A 22,342-nucleotide genomic window follows, 5' to 3' on the forward strand; every position below is an offset into this window, starting at 1 on the left:
AGCCAACCAGCCAGCTTTGCTGAATGTGGTAGTTAACCCTGTCCGCCAGTCACCACAGAATGCAACTTAATCTGCCTGTACGGACAAAAGTATTGGGACACACCTCTCACAACACTAAATGAACCGTTGTCTGCCACCAAACTACTCATTATTAATTACTCGGTACAGTTCTGCGAAACATAATATCACGATACTCTGATATATCGATATATCGCATAGTTCCCTGCGACTCCCCCAAGTCAGAAACCACATAAGAAGCTAGGCTACATTTGGGGGAAATGGCAAAACTACACATTTCATCAGACTATCCCTTTTATCCTGGTGCGCATCAGTGTGTCTGGGCTGAGCTGGGGTATATGTGGATGCTCTGCTCGGCCTGGTTATGATCCAGATCTTGACTCACCATTGAAGTTGACAGAGCGGATGTAGCTGAGCAGTAATCGTCCCTCCACAGGGTCCATTTTGTCGCAGACACCTATAGCCCCCGGGCACAGGTCCTGGTGCATGTTGTGTAAAGCATGGGCCATGGCATACACAGCATCGATCACAAACTGCACCTTCCCTTCCTGCTCATACGGAGAATCTCGGCTGATCCGCTCATTACCTGGGAGACAAAACGGGACAAAGAGGGAGGGGAAAGAGATGTCAGTTCCTAAAAAGCAGCGGAAAAGGTAAGAGAAGGTGAGGAGGGCTCGGAAAAGAAAGACAATGGGAGAATTAAAGGCCTCTGAAGTCACCCGTCCCTGTCATACGCATCAAACCGTGCACTTTCAGATAGGCTTCTCAATGCTCTCTCTGTTTTCCACCCTCTCTCTCACTCTGACTTATCAGGCAGCCTCACCTGTGCATTTCTTCTTCTCGGGGTCGAGCTTGATGCCCGGACGTGTCAATTTGCACCTGAAATCGTCCTCCCAGAACTCAGCAAACCAGATATTTCGCCGGTTGTTCTCCAGAGAGCGGGACGTGAAGTATTGATCAAATCCTGCGTGACAGAGACAGAGGACCAGAGGACCAGCGCTCAGTCAGACAACGAGAGAGACGGCGTGTTTGTATGGGGTTTATTTTAAGACTTAAAGCTATACTATTAAAAAAAGAGGGTTCTTCAAAGGTTCTTCAGTGAAGGCAATGGTTCACATCTCAAACATATGGTCCTCTAGGTGTCAAAAAATATTATATATATTATATAATAATTAATAACCTTAAAAAAAATATATATATATATATAAAATATAAATATATATATATATATAGGGTCCAAAATGGATCATAACCAGGCCGAGCCGAGCATGTATTATGCATGTATTATTATATATATATATATATATATATATATATATATATATATATATATATATATATATATATTCCCATTATGAATATTATGACCAACACTGGTTTGGAATCAACTCGGCCCATTATATCAGCTCCACGTCCCATATAAGAGAACTTTGCAGTTCTCCTGTTCTTCAATGGTCAGGACCCCACAGGACTGACCACCACAGAGCAGGTAGATATTATTGGGGTGGTGGGTCATTCTCAGTACTGCAGAAACACTGACTCTGAAAACCAACTGTTTTTTTATCCTGATCAGATTGAAATGAATTCAGTTTGACCCGGTCAGATTTCATGTGGGCTTGAGACTCGAGACTCGGTCTGAACAGCCAAAAATGTGCACTGAGGAGAGCGGGTGATGTGAAGCTGTGTCGGTTTAGGAGCCTGAACTGTTTAGATGAATGTCGGGTATTTTCTGACTGAGTCTCTTTGTTGCGTATCGGATATATGTATCGATACCACAACTATACTACCAACTATGTGAGCGTAGCATTAGCGACACGGTTTTCTATGAATGCTTCGGTAAGGATCTGAACTCGGAGCCTGATTCTGGGTATCTCTGGATTAGCCTGCTAGCTAATGCTGTCTGCAGGTCAAGGGGGCCTACGCTAATGTTGTGTATATACAGATAAGATTACGGTCAGATTACGGTAGCAGTGCATAACAAAAGCTCATAAATGAGTTAAAAACTGTTAGCTACGTAGGATTTGTTAGCCTCTCCCTGGCCAGCGCTCACACATATACTTTGTTACTATAGCAACCAATGTGGTCTGACCATACAAATTAGATTTGGCCACTAAACAAACAAAAGTGACCAAAGTCTAAGTGTGGCTCGTGAGCAGTTCAGTCAGAGCAGTGCTGGTCATTCGAGCCGTCCTTACCTTCAATAGATGCTCTTTTGGGCAGAATAGTGACCGCCCCCTCTGCCACGTCCTCATGGTCCAAGATTGGAGAGCTCTTGGCCCCCCAGCTGTCTGACCCCACAAACTTGAAGTGGCCTGTTAGGTTGGCCCTTCTAGCCGCCTCCAGCACCTGCCTGCACCGAAGAGATGAAGGATAATGCTGAAATCTGAGACACTTGAGGGACGTGGGAGTGATTAGCCTATTAAGGTAGCTAGTCAACAGCTAGGCCGATAGCTCGACCAACCTCCCTGGTCTCTTTTGGACTTTAGATGTTCTGAGTCTGATATGGCCACCATGCTGATTTTTACGCGTCCGTGGATGCACCACTGCCAATCACTGTGCGGTCTGAAACACCTTTAAGTTGAGTTTTTCTAGCTTTTCACTCTCTTTTAAAGACGACTGAATGGTTAAAAATGGACAAAAGTATTTGGACACCGGTTCATTCATTGTTTCTTCTAAAATCAAGGGTGTTAAAATGAGTTTAACCTGCTTTTGTTGGAGTAGCTGTCTCTGCTGTCCAGGGAGAAGCAGCAGAAAGGGGTTCTGCTAGATTTTGGAGGATTGCTGTGAGGATTTGATAAAAGTGTTAGTGAGGTCAGGATGGTGGATGATTATCCGAAAAGTATTGGATGGAGCACTAGCATCATTCCAGAAAATGCTCATTGCTGGGTGGGGGGGGGCATTGGAAAGGTCCTATTATATCGGTACTGCTTCTCTACACAATGCTGGCTGGAACTCATCTCCTGCCACGGACCCCACAGAATTGCTCACTATAACGAAGGCAGTCACTTCTTAAATTCCTCAGAAGGCCACAAGGTCCTGTCTCACTAAGAACTGCTGCATTTATTTTACTTCAGACACCAGAAATGATCCACCTTAACAAATCCCAAAGCGGTCCACTCCAAACTTTCTGACTTGCAGTGGTAGCTAATCATTTGAATTTGCTTACAGTACCAGTGTAGGATACACTATATGGACATAAGTACTGGGACACCTGCTCTATCTTTGTTTCTTCTGAAATCATGAAGCTGTGAGGATGTTGGATGTTCACCACTCCACCATCACATCCATCCCCAACTCCCCAACTCGTCCCAAACGTATTGGACAGAGCACCATTCATCATTCCAGAGGTTCATGTTGGAATCTGCTCTAGAGAGTCCTATTCTAGTGGCGGTACTTATCTACAGGGACTAGACAAGCTGTGTTTGTGTATGTGTGTGTGTGTGTGTGTGTGTGTGTGTGCATTTGCACATCTGTGTCAGCAACGGATGCAACTTATAGCAGCTGAATGCATATATCAGAAAGGGTGTCCACAAACTTTTTGACATTTAGTGGACCCGTTCACACCTCTCCAGCACACAGTGTTCGTTCACAGCCCTATAAGCTTTGATAGGAGAGAAACTGCGGCACGCGTGTTTGTCATGGCAGCCGGTTGGAGAGGCTGTTAGCAACATGCCACACAAATTAAAGACTCAATTAGGAATCCCTTCAAGGAGCAGGCCTGCTATTGGTACCGCAAAGCCAGAGGCTTTCCAACAATTACAGCATCCCATCTGGCGTATGAAAACTTTGTAACTTCATTGTTGGCGCCATTGTGTGAATATTTCGTGATGGAGGAACAGAAACGAGACCAGCATAAGCCAGCAAACGTTATGTTTTGGGTACTGGTGTGCTGGGTGACCAGCTAAACCAGCATCAGACTAGCACAGGCCAGCATGGCCTAAGCTGTTCTGTTTTCAGTAGGGATTGGATAGATTCAGGGGTGCAGTTAAAGAAGCTTATTTTGTTAATCTGTGCTTTTAGCTGTATTGTCCTGGACGGCTGTAATTTGGATTGCCTGGCAGTCTGGGCTGTGGGCAGAGTGTGCAAGCAAATAAACCTCTTTCTCGGGAGCTTGTTTGCTAGTCAACGCATGCTAATGTGGCTTCGAAGATTTGTTGACTTTCATAGCCACCAGGCCACAGTGCTGCACCTTTGCAAATGCTAACAGTGTTTGCATGATTGACCCGATTCCTGCTTGCGTTGCCCACACCCAACGCCCTTCACTGTAGTCACTTCAGCTTGAGCGCTTTTGCCTCCGTGCTCTGATATCTCATACCGACTGTGCTCTGACAGATAATACATCTCAAGAAGACACGGCCGTGGGGTGGGTTACGCGTCCGTGGATGCACCACTGCCAATTTCACTTTCACTTTCACCCTTTTAAAGACGGCTGAATGGTTAAAAATCACGAGGCCAAATGCATTATATGGACAAAAGTATTTGGACACCGGTTCGTTCATTGTTTCTTCTGAAATCAAGGGTGTTAAAAGGAGTTTAACCTGGTTTTGTTGGAGTAGCTGTCTCTACTGTCCAGGGAGGAGCAGCAGGAAGGGGTTCTGCTAGATTTTGGAGGAGCACTGCTGTGAGGATTTGATTGCATTCAGTGAGAAAAGTGTTAGTGAGGTGTTCAGTGCTCAATGCTCTACGCTTAGACGTGTCTTTTGGATTCCAGCCGATACACACTAGCTATGGATATTCTTTTCTGAGTAAACAGTGAAGCACTTTGGTAAGTTGCTCTGGATAAGAGTGTCTGCTAAATGCCTTAAATATAAATGTAATGGTAAATGCTGGTCATGGTAATCAACAACCTTGGTCATTCTGGCTAACTAGTCTGGTCAGGTCGTTAGGTCATGCTCATAGACCCGTTAATTGATGAAACCAAAACATACCCTTAGCTGGTGGAGAGCTAAGCTGGCTAGGAACATCAGCAGCATCAGCCAATCAGGTCTCCAGGACATGTGCGTCCATGGGTACATGCACCCCTGAGTAACTGCCATTACAATGTATAACCGCTAGTGTTAATGGCCTCCATGGCTGGCATTACAAAAGTCCTATTCTATCGGTAATGCTTCTCTAGACAATGCAGGGACTGGACTGGACTACATGCGTGCATTCGCACATCTATGTCAGCAATGGGCGTAGCTTAAAGCAGCTGAATGCACTGATTACAAGGGGTGACCACAAACATTTGGTTCACTGAGATGTTTGTATTTGGGTTGACAGCAGCTTTAAGGTAATTTCAGAGACATCAGAGGTTGTGCTCCGACAGTGATGTGATATGAAGCATACAAAAAGTCTCAATATGGACATTTATCAGAAGCTAAGCTGTAATTTTATGACACAGAGTCCTGTTTCAGCAGTTCCTGATTGAAGCTTTGAATCATTTGACCCTGAACCATAGACCTGACAGTCTGTCACTCCGGAGCGCCGCTGCCGCCGAAGGCAAATGTTTTACATCTCTCCATCTCCACTTGGGGCTTTTCATCCTTCACTACTGCAGCCATTGAGGCTGTCAAGTCTACGAACAAGGTGCTGTCAAGATGAGAGGGCCACAGTACCTGTCTTAAATATCAGAGCCTAACAGCGGAATACCGAAAGGTCAGCGAAAGCCGGAGATAAAATCAGGAAGGCCGTACACGCAGACAGCCTTCACACCCCTGCCCCTACCCAACTGACATTTTACAGGCAGATACAACGTGCATAGCGGGTCGGGTCAAACCCCTCTGCAGTAGCATTGCACAAATCATGTTCAGCTTGCAACATTCGAGAAATGTCAGAACTTTTGGTCAAGTTCTTCTTCATTTTTAATAAGGACAAGAGAAGCAGAGGATCGGCTTCTGTGCTTTCCACAGCTTAAACGACAGGAACTGGGATCAGAGGGAAAATGGTAAACGATCAATAAACAGTTACAGACTAATATTCCAATACTTATTGATGATAATCTCTAACAAAGGAGCATAGGGGGGCCCCGGGTGGTCCAGCGAACAAAGGCGCTGTCGCTGTGATCAGAAGATCGCTGGTTCGAATCAACCACCAGCAGCCAGGGCCCTGGAGAAAGCACAATGGGCCTTGCTCTCTCTAGGGTGTGTAGATGGCGCTAATCCCCCACATCACACTAGTGTGGTGCTGGCCATCACTGGCTTCTGCTAGCCGGTGCGTCAGAGCCGGGTATACAGCGCTTCCATTCAGGTGCGTTGGTTACCTGGTGACGTGGCATCGGTGGCAGTTTGAAAAAGAGGTGTGGCTGGCTGCACAGGTGTCGAAGGGGGTGCGAGTTGGTCTTGGGGGCGTTGCATGGGATGGGATGGGATGGGATGGGATGGGATGGGATGGGACGGGAGGGGTATGTATGGGTTGGGTAATTGGTGATCTAAATTGGTGAAAATTCAGAAATAAACTAAATTTACATTTACGGCATTTAGCTGATGCTCTTATCCAGAGCGACTTCCAAGGTTACTTGTATTACAGAGGAGGGTCAATGTAGTGTTAGGAGTCTTGAACAAGGACTCATATTGGTGTAGCACAGCAATATGCAATAAATAATCATAACTGGCATAGCATAACACTTATTTCGGAAGTAAATCTAGTCTTAATATATTTTGTAAGTGACCCAACGATTTAGTATGCTAGCTTGTACCTATGTAAGGCTAACTGGACTCAGAGGAAATGTAAACAATCAATAAATGGTTACAGACTATTATTTAAATACATACTGAGCATAATCACTAACAAACGAGCATAGCATAGCACTTATTTCGGAAGTAAGTCTAATTTATATATATGATAGTTGGCCCAGCAATGTAGTATACATGCTAGCACAATAGCTAATTTAGCTAGCTGAAGTATTACTAAGTTATGATGCTAGTTAGCATTTGAGTTACGCTCAACTGGAATCATAGAAAAGTAAATAATCAATAAATGCAGATGTTATAGCCAGTTATGATGGCATTCCTTAAATATTTTCTAATACTTAAATATACTAAGACTAAGCTGAATGAGCTGTTATGCTAGCTAGCACTAGAGTGAAGCTAACAGGAATCAGGGGAAAAGAAAACAATCAATAAACGGTTACAAATTATTATTTCAATACATACTGAGGATAATCTCGTAAACGTATTGGCACTGCCGTTCAACTTACGCTACTAAAAATGATTTCTGAAGTAAATCTAGTCTTAACAATCAACAACAATCTAGTATGCTAGCACAATAGTTAGCTAGCTAATTTAGCTGAAGTGTTACTAAGGAGGCACATATTCTGTCCCACACAGCAATCTGCATTTTTATGTGGCTTGGCCTTATCCAGGTATAATCCTCATGTTTAAGACACATGTCCAGGCGTAAACAAGGTCTAACAGACTTCTTTTGGTCAGTCTAAAATGTGCTAGCAAACACAATGCATATTTAATAACAGCGGTTAGAGTGTCTGGCCATCGATAACAGGGTTGTGGGTTCGATTCCCAGGCTTGGCAAGCTGCCACTGTTGGGCCCTTGAGCAAGGCCTTTACCCTCTCTGCTCCCCGGGCGCTGGAATTGGCTGCCCACTGCTCTGGGTCTGTGTGTACTCACTGCCCCTAGCTCACTAGAGTGTGTGTGTTCACTACCACAGATGGGTTAAATTAAGTGGAGGACACATTTCGCTGTACAGTGACAAATACGTGCACCTTTACCATAGCATCTTTAAGCCTGTGTCCTGTGTCCCTCGCTAAACCTTGCGCTTTAAAAGCAATATGCCATGGTCATTTGAACCGGGGTCATGCTCTTACTCGCCGTGCTCCTCTCTCTGCTCCACTACTCGAAATCTAATTGAATTTTCATGCAGACATGACTGCATGCTTGTCAAAGTTGACGTGCCCCATATTAGCTTCTCTAAACATCAAAGGGACTGCTCTCTAATTATGCTGCTTACCATTCCCTAGCAAATAAGCAGGGTCCTGTTTTCCTCCCCATACATTTGCTCTGCATCTCCCCCGATGCGCCCACGCCGAGCTCTAACAGATCAGAACGCAGGTCAGCCGGGAAAAATAATAATCCACTTGTGCCCTTGTTACCACTGCAGCATCATCACATTTCAGACAATATGAGTGTATTTACAGCATCGCTGCTACACAGCCTGTTCCAGACAACAGGGCGATCTAGAACAAAACGACTGAACACGCCGTGCATTACTGGCCGCCTACAAGAGGACGCGATAGACGCCTGTCAATCTACTTACTACAAGGTGATGCTCACTGTATTACTCTGTATTGCTTAAGGGCCCAGAGATCAGCCGTAACATTAGTACCACCTGTCCAATATTGATATTGAATATTGCCCAATATGTTAGCAGCAGATCCTGTAAGCTGTGAGGTGGGTGAGGCCTCCATGAGCATCAATGAGCCTTAGGAGCCCATGACCCTATCGCTGGGTGTCCTTTCTTGGACTTTAAAGGGCTCAGAGATCAGCCATAACATTAGCACCACCTGCCCAATACTGAGTAGGTCCCCCTTGTGCCACCACAACAGATCTGACCAATCGAGGCACGGACTCCACAAGACCTCTGAAGGTGTCCAGTTGTGGTATCTGGCACCAAGACTAATGCTAGCAGCAGATCCTTTAAGTCCTGTAAGTTGTGAGGTGGGTGAGGCCTCTGTGAGCATCAATGAGCCTTAGGAGCCCATGACCCTGTCGCCGGGTGTCCTTTCTTGGACTTTAAAGAGCCCAGAGATCAGCCATAACATTAGTACCACCTGCCCAATACTGAGTAGGTCCGCCTTGTGCCACCACAACAGATCTGACCAATCGAGGCACGGACTCCACAAGACCTCTGAAGGTGTCCTGCTGTGGTATCTGGCACCAAGACTAATGCTAGCAGCAGATCCTTTAAGTCCTGTAAGTTGTGAGGTGGGTGAGGCCTCTGTGAGCATCAATGAGCCTTAGGAGCCCATGATCCTGTCGCCGGGTGTCCTTTCTTGGACTTTAAAGAGCCCAGAGATCAGCCATAACATTAGTACCACCTGCCCAATACTGAGTAGGTCCCCCTTGTGCCGCCGCAACAGATCTGACCAATCGAGATACAGACTCCACAAGACCTCTGAAGGTGTCCTGCTGTGGTATCTGGCACCAAGCCTAACACTAGCAGCAGATCCTTTAAGTCCTGTATGCTGTAGGTGGGTAAGGCCTCTATGAGCATCAAGGAGCCTCAGGTCACGGGTTGTTCTTTGTTGGAGCACTTTTGGAAGGTACTGACCACTGCGTACTGGGGAAGATCCCACAAGACCTGCCTGATGTTTTGGAGATGCTCTGACCCAGTCAAACCATCACAGTGTGGTTCTTGCCAGAGTGTCTAAGGTTCTTAAGCTTGCCCATTTTTCAACAGATCACCTTCAAGAACTGACTGTTCACTTGCTGCCTAATATGTAGATCCCACCACTTGACTGACGCTACTGTAGATGAAGAAAATCAATGCTTTCCACTTCACCACTGAGTGGTAATAATGTTATGGCTGACTGGCGTATATAATTCACTGAATAAGGCTCTTTAATCCTCTCTTATGAAACATGCTGTAATTGTTACTGTGCCTTTAAAACTGGTCTATCGTCGCTGTCACGCAAAAACCGTGTCTCTCCAAAATAGTAACTTTACAAGAGATTTAAGTTTTTTTGCGCGACAGCGATGATATCCAAATGACCTTTGCACTGATTGGACGTCCTGTATTGTGACATCACAAAAACAAAGATTTGAATGATTTAAAAGGGCTGTTTAAGAAAATCAGTTTCCTTGGATGATCCATTGTTTTGAAAAATCAGTTTTCCAGGATATGGCCCCTTTAAAAAATAAAAAAATAAAAATGAGCTGAACTGGCTATTACACGACCTAGCATACTTACTGTACAATCTGCAGACTAACTGATGTGAGTGTATGTACCACAAATAGTCAGAATTCACTGTATCTGATCTTTCTATATTCCTCAGAGTTTTAGACTTCAGAGTTTTAAACTGCGGTAGGTTGAATAGGTGTATATATAACCAGGTTTTTAATTTTTTATGACCTTTAAAAGGGTCAGTTTTCTCATATGGACTGTACGGACTGGAGAGCGGACGGAAACTAGATGGTTTGCAACTTGTATTTACAGTTTTAACAGACTACAACACACTCTTTTATTTCATAATTCAGTTTTTCAGGATACCAGCCCTCTAAAAAATAACTGAATTGGCGATTACATTGCCTAGCATACTTACTGTACTTACTGTACCACAAACAGTCAGAATTCACTATATCTTTCTTTATGTATTCTTTCATTCTCACTGACCTTTTTTTATGCCTCAAGAGTTTTAGACTTTAAGACTGGTATATGTAAATGACCTCTGTAAATGAGCTCCGACTGGATATCTTGTATTGTGCCTCGTTTATAAACTAATCCTGGTTGAAACACACCTTTTCCACACCTTTTCCAGGATACAGGCCCTTTAAAAAAGTAAGAAAACTCTAAAAGCTCATTTCAGAAGTGTTTCTTTTTTGTTACTCTCCATAAATGCCGTGGTCTAAAAATCCACTAGACTGGCAGTAATTGAAAATGTAAAATCATTACAGGTAGAGTTAGAAGGCAATTCCATCTTCTGACATTGAATACATATCAGATCATTTACTGTCAGTTTCCTTACGAAGAGCAATCAAACAGCAGGTGTGCATCTGCATCATCTCAGCAATGAGGCAATTTGCAGCTGGCTTGCCTTCACCGTCCAGCTCCACTAACAGCTTCACCAGCGCATTCCAAAAAAAAAAACCCAACTATCATCAAGCTTCACTTACTTGATGTCGTCCTCGTTGGCGAAGATGATGACCCCACGAGCGTTCGGGGTCTCCATTAATCTCTTAATGAGCTTGTCATACTCTCCAGGTTTGGGGTCTCGGGGGATCTTCATGGACTGGGCGATGCACAGGCCTCCTGTGTCGGGAGAAGACGGACACCGATGCTGAAATTTGTCTTTCTGAAGGTGACCTGCACCAATCTATATTAATGACCCCAGAGAACTTGGAGACAGCAGATGGGTATAAATGCACACAGCTGTCTTGGACATGCTCTTTCTGACCACCTTTTAGGGCACTTTGGGACGTACAGTGCTGTGTGGGATATTAATAGGACAACTAATTTGGTTCGGTTGAGACACAAAAAAGCCTCCGTCTCAGGAGTGTGGTGACAGAGCGGGAATGTCAAACCTGATCCAGGCCTGGAGAGCCACGTCACTTATTCAGCTCCCCCTCAGGGCGTGTAATTAGCTGAGTCGTATCTAAGGTGTCAGATGTAAGGGTAGGCTAAAGCTGCTGTAGAAAGTGCACAAAGGCCTGCATCGAGTCTGATAGACCTGCTCTGTTGATAAAGAGTGTATTTAAGTCTGTATTACATATAGTACCAGTCAAAAGTTTTAGAACACCCTCAATTTGTCAGTAGTCTACTGTCAGTGCTGATTTTTCCATCTTAGCGATGACTTTCCTACTGCCACTCCACCTGTAGTCAAACCTCCAGCTCTTCTCAAGTCTTCTCTTCATAGCTGGAATTGAGACTTGGTCCAGTGTTAAGCTGAGCTACCAAAGAATTTCTTTATACATCCACCAATGTTTTCATATTTGGGACAATGGGATCCATCATTATGAGAGCAGAGCTGTGGACAATTCTGCGCTAATCTGACATAGATCTTTTGTTAGGACTTTTCTGAAGAACAGGTGCAGTATTGGTGAGTGAGGCTCATTGAACTCTTGAGGGAACAGTCCACTAACTGCTATGGTGCACTAGCAAAGGGCAAGGCCGAATTTTCCAACGCTGCACTGAAAGATGTGGAACATCTGGTTTGCCATCATCCGTCTACCTAGACTCACCCATATGTCTCCTGCCTGAACACCCAAATGACCTCATGAAGGGTTTCTTAATGAGCTTATGGGTTAAACCAGAACAATGACAATGAAATTCATACGCCAGCCAGATATGCTTGGTCAGAGGGCAGCTTTACAGTAGCAATGTTTACAGACTGTTGATTCACAGGTGATAGAAAAGACCCTTACTGAAGCAGCTGACTATACTGTACCTGCCTCTCGGGAGATCTGGACGAAGGCGTCCACTCCACTCTCTCCGTAGTTGCCTTCTGAGGCCAGCGTGGAGACGTAGTTCCAGCCCAAAGCCTTCACGATGTCCACCATGGCCTGCGCCTGGTAGGAGTCTGGAGGAACCACCCGCGAGAAGAAGTCATAGCGGTTGTTGTCGCTGAGCTCTGGGGCTGTCGACGCGTAGCTGATCTGAGGAATCTACAAAAGAGACATATGGATGGGTGAACATCTTCATCCATCTTAATCATCAATATCTATTCAATTGTTAGAATTGGATCTTAGAAATGTATGTTAAGAAAAACTGCGGAGCAGCAGGTGTACACACTGTCTGTCCAAATGTTTGTGGACACTCCATTCTGTTCCAGTGTGTTCAGCTACTTTAAGTTGCACCTATTGCTGACACAGATGTACCAACTTATCTAGTCTATTTAGAGAAGTACTGCCAATAGAATAGGACTCTCTGGAGCAGATGAACATGAACCTATCGGCACCATGCTGCCTAATGCCAGGCGTGGGCTAGAGGGGTATAAAGCCACTCAGCATTGAGCTGTGGAGCAGTGGAAGAACTGTGTTCTCTGGAATGATGGTGGTGGTGGTGCTCCATCCAGTACATTTCAGATGAGTTTGGTAGTTGGGGATGATGAGGTGGGGTGGTGATCATCCAATATCCTGACATCGTTAACACTCTTATTGCTGGATGCAATAAAATCTTCATAGCAATGACCCTCCAAAATCTAGTAGAAAGCCTTAGTAGAGACAGTAGAGACAGTCACTCCAACAAAAGCAGGAGAAACTCGATTTCTAAAGAAACAATGAATGAGCAGGTGTCCCAATACTTTTGTCATGTGAAAGTGCAATTTATAATAATGCCAGAGAGATTATGTTACACTTCAAAGAGCAAAAGTTATATTAAAAAGATTGAAATACACCCGACAAGTAATCTAAATCACAATTCCAATAATTGCTACAGGAAATAAAAGGATAAAGGTAACACATTAAACAGCTCTGCGTTTACCTCGTAATTTACTTTTGTAATTAGTTGCCTGGCAACATCTTACATAAACACAAATGACCCATCCAGCTTGTTTCATCAGAGTCAGTGAAAGCAGAGCTCAAAAATAAAGGTGCTACAACGGGTTCTGTGAGCAATGCCGTAGAAGAACCACTTTTGGTTCCGTAAAGAACCGTTTGTGTAAGAGAAATGCTAGAAAGGCCAGGAAATACCCTATATGGACAAAAGTATTGGGACACCTCATTTATTGTTTCTTCTGAAATCAAGGCTATTAAAAAAAGAGTTGATCCTGCTTTTGTTGGAGTAACTGTCTCTACTTTACAGAGAGGAAGACTTTCTACTACACTTGGAGTTTGGAGTTTGATTGCATTCAGCAGCAAGAGCATTAGTGAGGTCAGGATGTTGGCTGATGATTATCATCCCACCTCATCATCCCGAACTCCTCATCTCATCCCAAAAGTACTGGATGGAGCTCCACCACCACCATCATTCCAGAGAACACAGCTCTTCCACTGCTGCACAGCTCAATGCTGGGGGGGCTTTATACCTCTCTGCTACTAATAGGACTCTCTGGAGTAGATAAACATGAACCTATTGGCCCCATGCTGCCTAAAGCCAGGTATGGGGCCAATAGGTTCATGGTCATCTACTCCAGAGAGTCCTATTCTATTGGCAGTACCTTTGTAGGTGAATTTAAATACATTGTGTAAGTGTGTGCATTTGCACATCTGTGTCAGCAAAGCCTTCATTGAAAGGGGTGTCCACAAGTATTTGGATGGCCAATGGTGAAGCCAATGGTGGCCAATGGTGAAGCGACTGATGTCCCTGTCACGCAAAAACCTTGCATCTCCAAAACAGCAACAGCAGCGACAGCAGGTCCATTCTTCATGAACGTAAAGAAGAGCCTTGAAAAATGTCCGAAAGTGTAAATAGAGATGCAAACTTTTGCGTGACCATGACGATTAGCTAGTGTTGACTATTTGGCAGCAGAAGCTGTATTGAGGAACCAGGTCCTGCTCACTCTTGGCATTACCATAGGTCATACAGGGACCTGACCATAGGTGGATAACACTTAGTACTGGTGCTAAGATGCAAGGAGGCAGTCATGGACACACACGAATTGTTGGAACAACAGAATCACAGCGACTTGCAAACAGACTTAACAGACTGATTAAGGAGGCCGGCTCTGTCTGGAGAGTCAGTCTGGACTCCATGGTGGTTGTTGCAGATCAAAGGAGGCTGAACAAATTAGCCATTGTGGACGCTGAAACAGAGGAGCTCATTCAGCCACAGACTGAAACACACGCTCTGTTCCGAGAAGCGGCATGAGAGGTAATTTTCTCCTATTGTTATTACGCTCAATAATTAGTCACCTAACAGCAGGGGCAGCACCAACCTCCCGCTGCTGGATGTTTATAAAAGGTCAATAGCTCCAGTGCCAATCACTGCTCTGGACCAACATACTCTTCAGTCCTCTGTAAATAAGACACGTTCTCTAGGTTCCTACACATGATTATGCTGCCGGGTTAATTATACTCTATGTCCAAATGTTTGTGGACACCCCTTTGAAGAAATGCATTCAGCTACTTTAAGTTGCACCCACAATACGGCCAGCAGAATAGGACTCTCTGGAGCGGATGAACATGAACCTATTGGCCCCATGCTGCCTAATGCCAGGCGTGGGCTAGAGGGGTATAAAGCCCCCCAACATTGAGCTGTGGAGCAGTGGAGGAACTGTTCTCTGGAATGATGGTGGTGGTGCCTCATCCACTATTGGTCTACATGTACCTGCATCTACATCCGCCATTGGTCAATCTGCTTAAGTCCCGCCTTTTCACCACCACTATTGGTCTACATGTACCTGCATCTACATCCGCCATTGGTCAATCTGCTTAAGTCCCACCTTCTCACTGCCACTATTGGTCTGCATGTACCTGCATCTACATCCGCCATTGGTCAATCTGCTTAAGTCCCGCCTTTTCACCACCACTATTGGTCTACATGTACCTGCATCTACATCTGCCATTGGTCAATCTGCTTAAGTCCCACCTTCTCACTGCCACTATTGGTCTACATGTACCTGCATCTACATCCGCCATTGGTCAATCTGCATAAGTCCCGCCTTTTCACCACCACTGTTGGTCTACATGTACCTGCATCTACATCCGCCATTGGTCAATCTGCTTATGTCCTGCCTTTTCACCACCACTATTGGTCTAAATGTACCTGCATCTACATCCGCCATTGGTCAATCTGCTTATGTCCTGCCTTTTCACCGCCACTATTGGTCTAAATGTACCTGCATCTACATCCGCCATTGGTCAATCTGCTTATGTCCTGCCTTTTCACCGCCACTATTGGTCTAAATGTACCTGCATCTACATCCGCCATTGGTGAATCTTCTTAAGTCTCGCCTTCTCACCACCACTGCATACCACCAGCACCCCACAAGACCTACGTGGTGTTTTTGGAGATGTCCTGAGTCCAGTCATGCCCAGTCCAGTCATCCAGAACTTCACAGTTCTCAAAGTGTCTCAGATTACAGATTCCTGCTTAGCTAATATAGCAGTAAGAGGTCTGGGCTATTTATGACAGGTTTGTGGCAAGGCCCTTTACCCTTGCTGTACCCCGGGCACTGCAGCTATGTCTGCCCACTGCTTTAGGCATGTGTGCTCAGTGTGTTTCAGTGGTGTGTATGTAATGGAGTGTTCACTGCACTTCACTGTACAGATGAGTTAAAGGCAGAAGCCAAATTCCCTCTGTGTCCAACACTAACGGTGAATATGGTTGTCTTGTATTATGCGTACATATAGGTTACGTTTTTGGAGCATTTCTATTATATCATTACTTTCTGACACAACTGCCAGATTCACATTATGTCCAAAAGTGGTAAATGACAAAATTGACCCATACGGAATAAATCTATCTAGTGTTGCCTACAGCAGAATAAATGGGTGGTTGCGTCCCTGACCTTTTAGTGACATTTACCCACGAATACTGAGTTAACCAGAGGGAATTAATGAGCTTACAGAGCGCACACAAACCATAACACGTGGCAGCGGGTACATACCATACATATATACATAATATCACAGCATTTGAATAATTGTAGTCATCGCTTGAAGCACAAAAGCCCATAAAAGCCCACGTAGCACATATCGTGCAGCTATGGCTGCCACCGAAAAGTGACATACATGCATCAGTCCAAATTGGGTAGCATCGCAAAACCGTAACATCCATGGCATCCAAGGTCACGCAAATGGGGCAGGTTCAAAGCACCGTTTCTTCTCTGTATTTTTTAACGAAAGACTCCGAGTGCGGGACGGGTAACGTGACGCATCCGCATCAACTCCCTATTGACTCCACTGGCCTGCACAGACTAGCTGTAATTGGTCAGGGAGACCTGACCCAGGAATTACATTCGCAGTGCATTTAGACTGACAGTTCCGTGTTAATCACATTGACCACAACCCATTTACTACGTTAATTGTTTTTGTTGGGTTTTTTTGCCAAACTTTAATCCAGTCCCCGTTAGCCTCCAGTGTACTAATATGTCTGGTCGCAGGGCAGTGCACTTCATGAATGAGTCAGATAAGCCCCTCAGCATAGATAAAACTCCACAATGAGGTTTCAGACGCAGCTGTTTCTTCTGAAGGGAAAAATGGAGCAGCTTTAGCATCTGCTGACATGTCAGCAAACACATGCCCACTTCGAAATGCTCGCTCAAGTCTCAGGTAAGGCTGCAAGGAGCATGGTTATCACTCTTTTCAATAGACCAGTACTGAAGTAGCATCTGGTACACGCTTTTCATAGAGGTGGATACACTAGGACACTGCCGTCCAACCATTTTTTGGGTTTTTTTGGCTTTGTTTAATGTACCTAACATTTCCACCAAATCAGTATTGATGAATTAAACATTCAATTATAATTATGTGATGTGCAAGAAATCAATATTGCACCAATATTGCATTTCTTCATTTTATATATCTTTATATTTTATGAACCCCCACCCCCCAACACCACCACCCACGCCAGACTAGCGGCACACCCTCCTACCACTGCTACCTGCCTAATGACCATGTTCAAACCTAAATGGACTCTTAACTATGCCACTATTAATATCACCACTATTAACCATCTCATCATTACTCTCACTACTCTGACCATCACTGCCATGACTATATTACGTTCTACTACACCATGATTAATATATTATGATTATGATCAGAGCAGTTTAACAGAATAGATGGGTTGGTGACTTGTATCAATAATTTATGAATAGTTCTGAACAGAGGAGGACGGGTCGGGTCCCTTTGTCCCTGAATCTTGGTTCCTCCCAAGGTTTCTTCCTCCAGCTCCGAGGGAGTCGCCGTTGGCTGCTCACTGGGGGTCTTAGGTTTTTCATGTCTTTTTATGGTATTTCTTTTTTCTGTCTTTTACTAATTACTAATTATATAAAGCTGCTTTGTGACAGTTGTTAAAAGCTATACAAATAAATTTGACTTGACTATTAGTCTACATGCAGCCATTGGTCAAATACTTCCCACCACAGCTGATTGGCCATAGGCAAAAATACCTGAACATAATAAATAAATAAACTTATTCTCATTATTTTGACTTTTTCATTTTCTTTATGTATTTATTACAGTTTTCATGTTGGCATTAAAATAAAATCATAATGTAAAAGGTGGTTTAAGTAAAACTTTTTTTTGACACAAGTTGAAATGGAAAGGAAATGAGCAATACAGGCTATTCAGGGTGTTTATTAGTTATAAGTAACTCCCTCATCAGCTGTAAAACCTCAGAACTCTTTCATAACAGTCTTGACTCACATGATGTACACATATCAACTTAAAAGCTTTATCTTTATATTTGATCAAATATATATGTAATTTTCTTAACTTTCAATGGACGTCAATGTAAATATATTTTACATATAAATTTACAGTCATTTTAAAGGTTCATTTCTATTGATCAATTCATCATGAGTTTCTGAGGCAATGTACAGAAAAACTGCCAGATTTACATTATGTCAAAAAATGAGAAAAATGGGAAAATTGAACCCAAATGGAAAAAATCATTGTGTTTTAGAATGAAATGCAATGTATTTAAAATATATTTCGAACACCACCATCATTTCAGAGCACACAGTTCTTCCACTGCTCCACAGCTAAATGCTGGGGGGTTATGCTTGGCATTAGGCCTGGCATGCTTCAGAGAGTCCTATTCTATTGGCAGTACTTTTCAACAGGGTCTAGACAAGCTGTGTGCGCGTGTGCATTTGCACATTGTTGTCAGCAATTAAAGTAGCAAAATGCATTCATCAAAAGGGGTGTCCACAAACATTTGGACACATATTGTAAAGTTAAATTACCCAGCACATGTGAGTGCACGATGCAATACAAGGCCCAAGCTGACCCTGCAGGTCAGCTCCACAAATGTGGGTCAGCGAGAGGGGACACAGGTAGACACGGGGGGAATGTGTGGAGGGAGGAAGACGAGAGGAAGCCATTTGACAGATTATCTATTGAGGATTAGAGGGGTTTTAGTCAAATGATGTGGAGGACAGTGGAGCAGAGACAGAGGCAGGCAGAGGCAGGGAGGACCCAGGGAAAGCCGCCATAGAAACCCCCTAAAAACCACAACCAATGAGCTTTACGGCCCCCTACTGCTGAGGCCTTCAACCCTAACACCTCATACCTGTTCCTGAGGTGTCAAAATGCAGAGATTAGATCAGTGGGCTTACACACACTCACACACTCTCACACACACACATACATACAGCCATGGGTGGCTTTACACAGCATCAATCAAAATCTGCACAATGTATGCCGGCCTTGTTTTGGGATCAGGCAGTGGAACTGCTCTGAATACTTACACACACACACACACACACACACACACACACACACACTCTGTGTCAGAGGAAGTGTGCCTCTCTCTCTTGCGCGAGGGCTGAGAAATCCAGTCTCTTAATCACAGTAATGGCTCCAGTCTGCTCTGACTCCAGAGCTTCATTTGCTTAGTTTAGTTTGGTTTATTTGACGATAAAAGGGCGAGATTGCGCCTCCGCTTGTTTGTCAGTGATAACGCAATAAAGGCCTGGCTTGCGGTTCTTAATACACAACAGCAAATATGCCACTAATTACATCTGAAAGAGACAGCATCTGAAACGCCAGCACACGACACAGCGCCTTTACTTTACCACACAGTTTGGATGTAACTGAATTTAAGAAGCCAGTTCATTATGTGTCCAAATATTTGTGGACACCCCTTCTAATGAATGCATTCAGTTAACTTTAAGTTGCACCCATTGCTGAGATAGATAGACACACACACATATAGCGTGACTAGGCTCCGTAGTAGAAGAGTACTGCCAAAAGAATAGGACTCTCTGGAGCAGATAAACAAGGCACCATGCCCAATGCCAGGCCTGGACTAGAGGGGTACAACACCCTTAATTTCAGAAGAAACAATAAACAAATCACTGTCCCAATACTTTTGTCCAAATAGTGTATGTGGAATGTAATGTATGTGGAGGTCCTTGCGACTCGTTGGGCCCTTTTTTTTGCTTTAACCAGGGGTGTCCAAACTTTTGCATGCCACTGTACGTGTTGGGTTGTGCCGGGTAGGTGTGCTAAAGTCGGCCGAAGTGCTCTTTCAAGAGTCTGTCCATCAGTCGATCTCTATCTATCTAGCTAACCCTTCCTCTCTCTCTAAGCAATCCATCTGCCCGAAGCTCTCGTGAGGATTCGTCAACAGACCGAGGCAGATTGAAGTTCAAATGAAGTTCCAGTGCGTTCGAACTTCATTTGAGCGTCTTGGCTCTCACCCCAGATTCAAAGCAGACTCGGAAAACTCCGCGCTGCACCCTGGAGCAGCAGTTATAATCATTAATTAGACTGAACTGCTAATTAGAGGCTTTAAACGCAGCCACAAATACCCCCAAGATGAAAAGGGGATGAACAAAATTCCTCGACAGACTCATCAAAGTGGACAAATCAGGCGTTTGAATATTCCTCTTGTAGTTCATGTTACTCAAAGTGGTGACAAGCAGCACAGGCCTTTGAGGCCTTTGAGGGCAAATGCGGAATAACGTACTACAGGGACTCAGGTTTGAGTCTCGGCTGAGCCGCATGCAAACTATTAGTGAGAGTCTGTCTCTCTCTCTCTCTCTCTCTCTCTCTCTCAGTCTTTCTCTCTCTCTCCCCACTGGAAGATACTACCACACTGGAATCTGGTAGATTGGGTACACTACATGTCCAAATACTTGTGGATGCCCATTGCTGACACAGATGTTGCACAAATGCACACAACTTGTCTGGTACCTGTAGAGAAGAAGTGCTGCCAATAGAATAGGACTCTCTGAAGCAGATAAACATGAACCTATTGGCCCCATGCTGCCTAATAATGCCAGGCGTGGTGCCAATAAGAGGGTATAAACCCCCCCAGCATTGAGCTGTGGAGCAGTAGAAGTGCTGTGTTCTCTGAAATGATGGTGGTGGTGGTGCTCCATCCAGTACTTTTCGAATGAGTTTGGTAGTTGGGGATGATGATGAGGTGGGGTGGTGATCATCCAATATCCTGACCTCATTAACACTCTTATAAGTGGATGCAATAAAATCCTCATAGCAATTATCTTTCAAAATCTAGAAGAAAGCCTTCCTCCCTGGACAGTAGAGACAGTTACTCTAACAAAAGCAGGAGAAACTCTTTAAAACCTTTGATTTCTGAAGAAACAGTGAATGAGCAGGTGTCCCAATACTTTTGTCATGTGTCATGTGAAATCATTGGAATGATAGTGGTGCTCCAGCCAATACTTTTTGGATGAGTTTGGTAGTTGGGGATGATGAGGTGTGATGGCGATCATCTGACATCCTGACCTCACTAGAGCTCTTGTCACTGAATGCAATCAAATCCACGCAGCAATGCTGCTCCAAACTTTAGTAGAAAGCCTTCCTCTCTGGACAGTGGAGACAGTTACTCCAACAAAAGCCGGATACACTCTTTTTAATATCCTTGATTTCAGAAGACACAGGTGTCCCAATACTTTTGTCCATATAGTTGATGTTGCATATATTTCAATGTTGTATAATAAAGTAATATAATTATATATGTTAAAATATAAGTCATATATTTGGCCATATGTCAGATGTATGCATGTAAGTATTACTGGCAGACATTAGAACTGGACTTGCTCTCTGAAATGACCAAGACCAAGAGAAGGATCAGCCAAAAGAAACCCCCAAAACCCCCCCTCCAATCTGTGGCAGTTAGCGAGCTAGCCAACTCATTAATAGTAAAAACTCCAAAGTGGGCAAATTTGGATACCAGATAATGAAACACTACTGAGAGGACAGTGCTGCACACTGCGGTGTAGCAGCAAAATGAGGGTGGGTGACTGGCATGGTTTACAGCAGTGGAGCAGTTGCGATTAGCTGAGTAGCTGAGCTAGCAGTTAGCAAGCTCAATTATACACAATTACACCAGCTGATTACATAGTCGAGGCAGTTAGAGCAAAGTGCATCTTCACTATAGCAAAGTGTTTCTCCCTAAATGTATTTCAAATGAAGGACACTGTCATTCTTCATAATGATTCTCAATAATTCTCAAAAAACTCGTAATTTCACTCTTCAGAACAGTTCTAGGAACAGTCGGTTTTCCTGGATATTTTGATGTAATTTTTCATCGTCATTTTATGACATTTACTTAATTTTAGATTTTTACAACATTTTTACAACAATTTTAAACATTTTTCAAATGTTTGATTTAAAGTGTTATTACTAACCTCTATTACCAGAGAATTAAAAAATTTGTCCAAAAATGGCCACAAATATATCTGTGAAATATAATGTAATAAATAGATAAATAAATAAATAAATAAATAAATAACATAAATTTTAAAAATTTAAAAATATATATAAATTACATACATATACATTTTACATATATATATAGCATGTTGGAACTTGGCCAAAGAAAATAACTTTAATTAATATATTTTCCAAATATTTTTTTCCTAGGTTTAAAAAATGTAAATCAGATGATCCGAATGCTGAATGATTCTTGTATACCTTGTATCTGTACCTATTAAACGTTTTTCACATATTACATGTATATTTAATTTTACTTAATTTTAACATATGCTGCATATCTGTTTAATATTATATATAGTATATATAATATATATATATA

The 22,342-nt window shown here is 43.5% G+C and overlaps 1 protein-coding gene across 2 annotated transcripts in view; it reads right to left on the minus strand.

The window, feature by feature from the left end:
- The window catches only part of grm6a (glutamate receptor, metabotropic 6a), a 90,565-nt gene that overhangs the window by 22,214 nt on the left and 46,009 nt on the right, over positions 1 to 22,342 (minus strand). For both annotated transcript variants that reach the window (XM_072681376.1, XM_072681375.1), the window contains exons 3-7: positions 12,117 to 12,333; positions 10,846 to 10,981; positions 2,214 to 2,368; positions 842 to 982; positions 404 to 604 (exon numbers count right to left, since the gene is read on the minus strand). In XM_072681376.1, the coding sequence (XP_072537477.1) occupies positions 404 to 604; positions 842 to 982; positions 2,214 to 2,368; positions 10,846 to 10,981; positions 12,117 to 12,333 (850 nt within the window). The remainder of the gene's footprint in view (positions 1 to 403; positions 605 to 841; positions 983 to 2,213; positions 2,369 to 10,845; positions 10,982 to 12,116; positions 12,334 to 22,342) is intronic.

Source organism: Salminus brasiliensis, chromosome 6 (assembly GCF_030463535.1).
Source record: "Salminus brasiliensis chromosome 6, fSalBra1.hap2, whole genome shotgun sequence".
Classification (NCBI taxonomy): domain Eukaryota; kingdom Metazoa; phylum Chordata; class Actinopteri; order Characiformes; family Bryconidae; genus Salminus; species Salminus brasiliensis.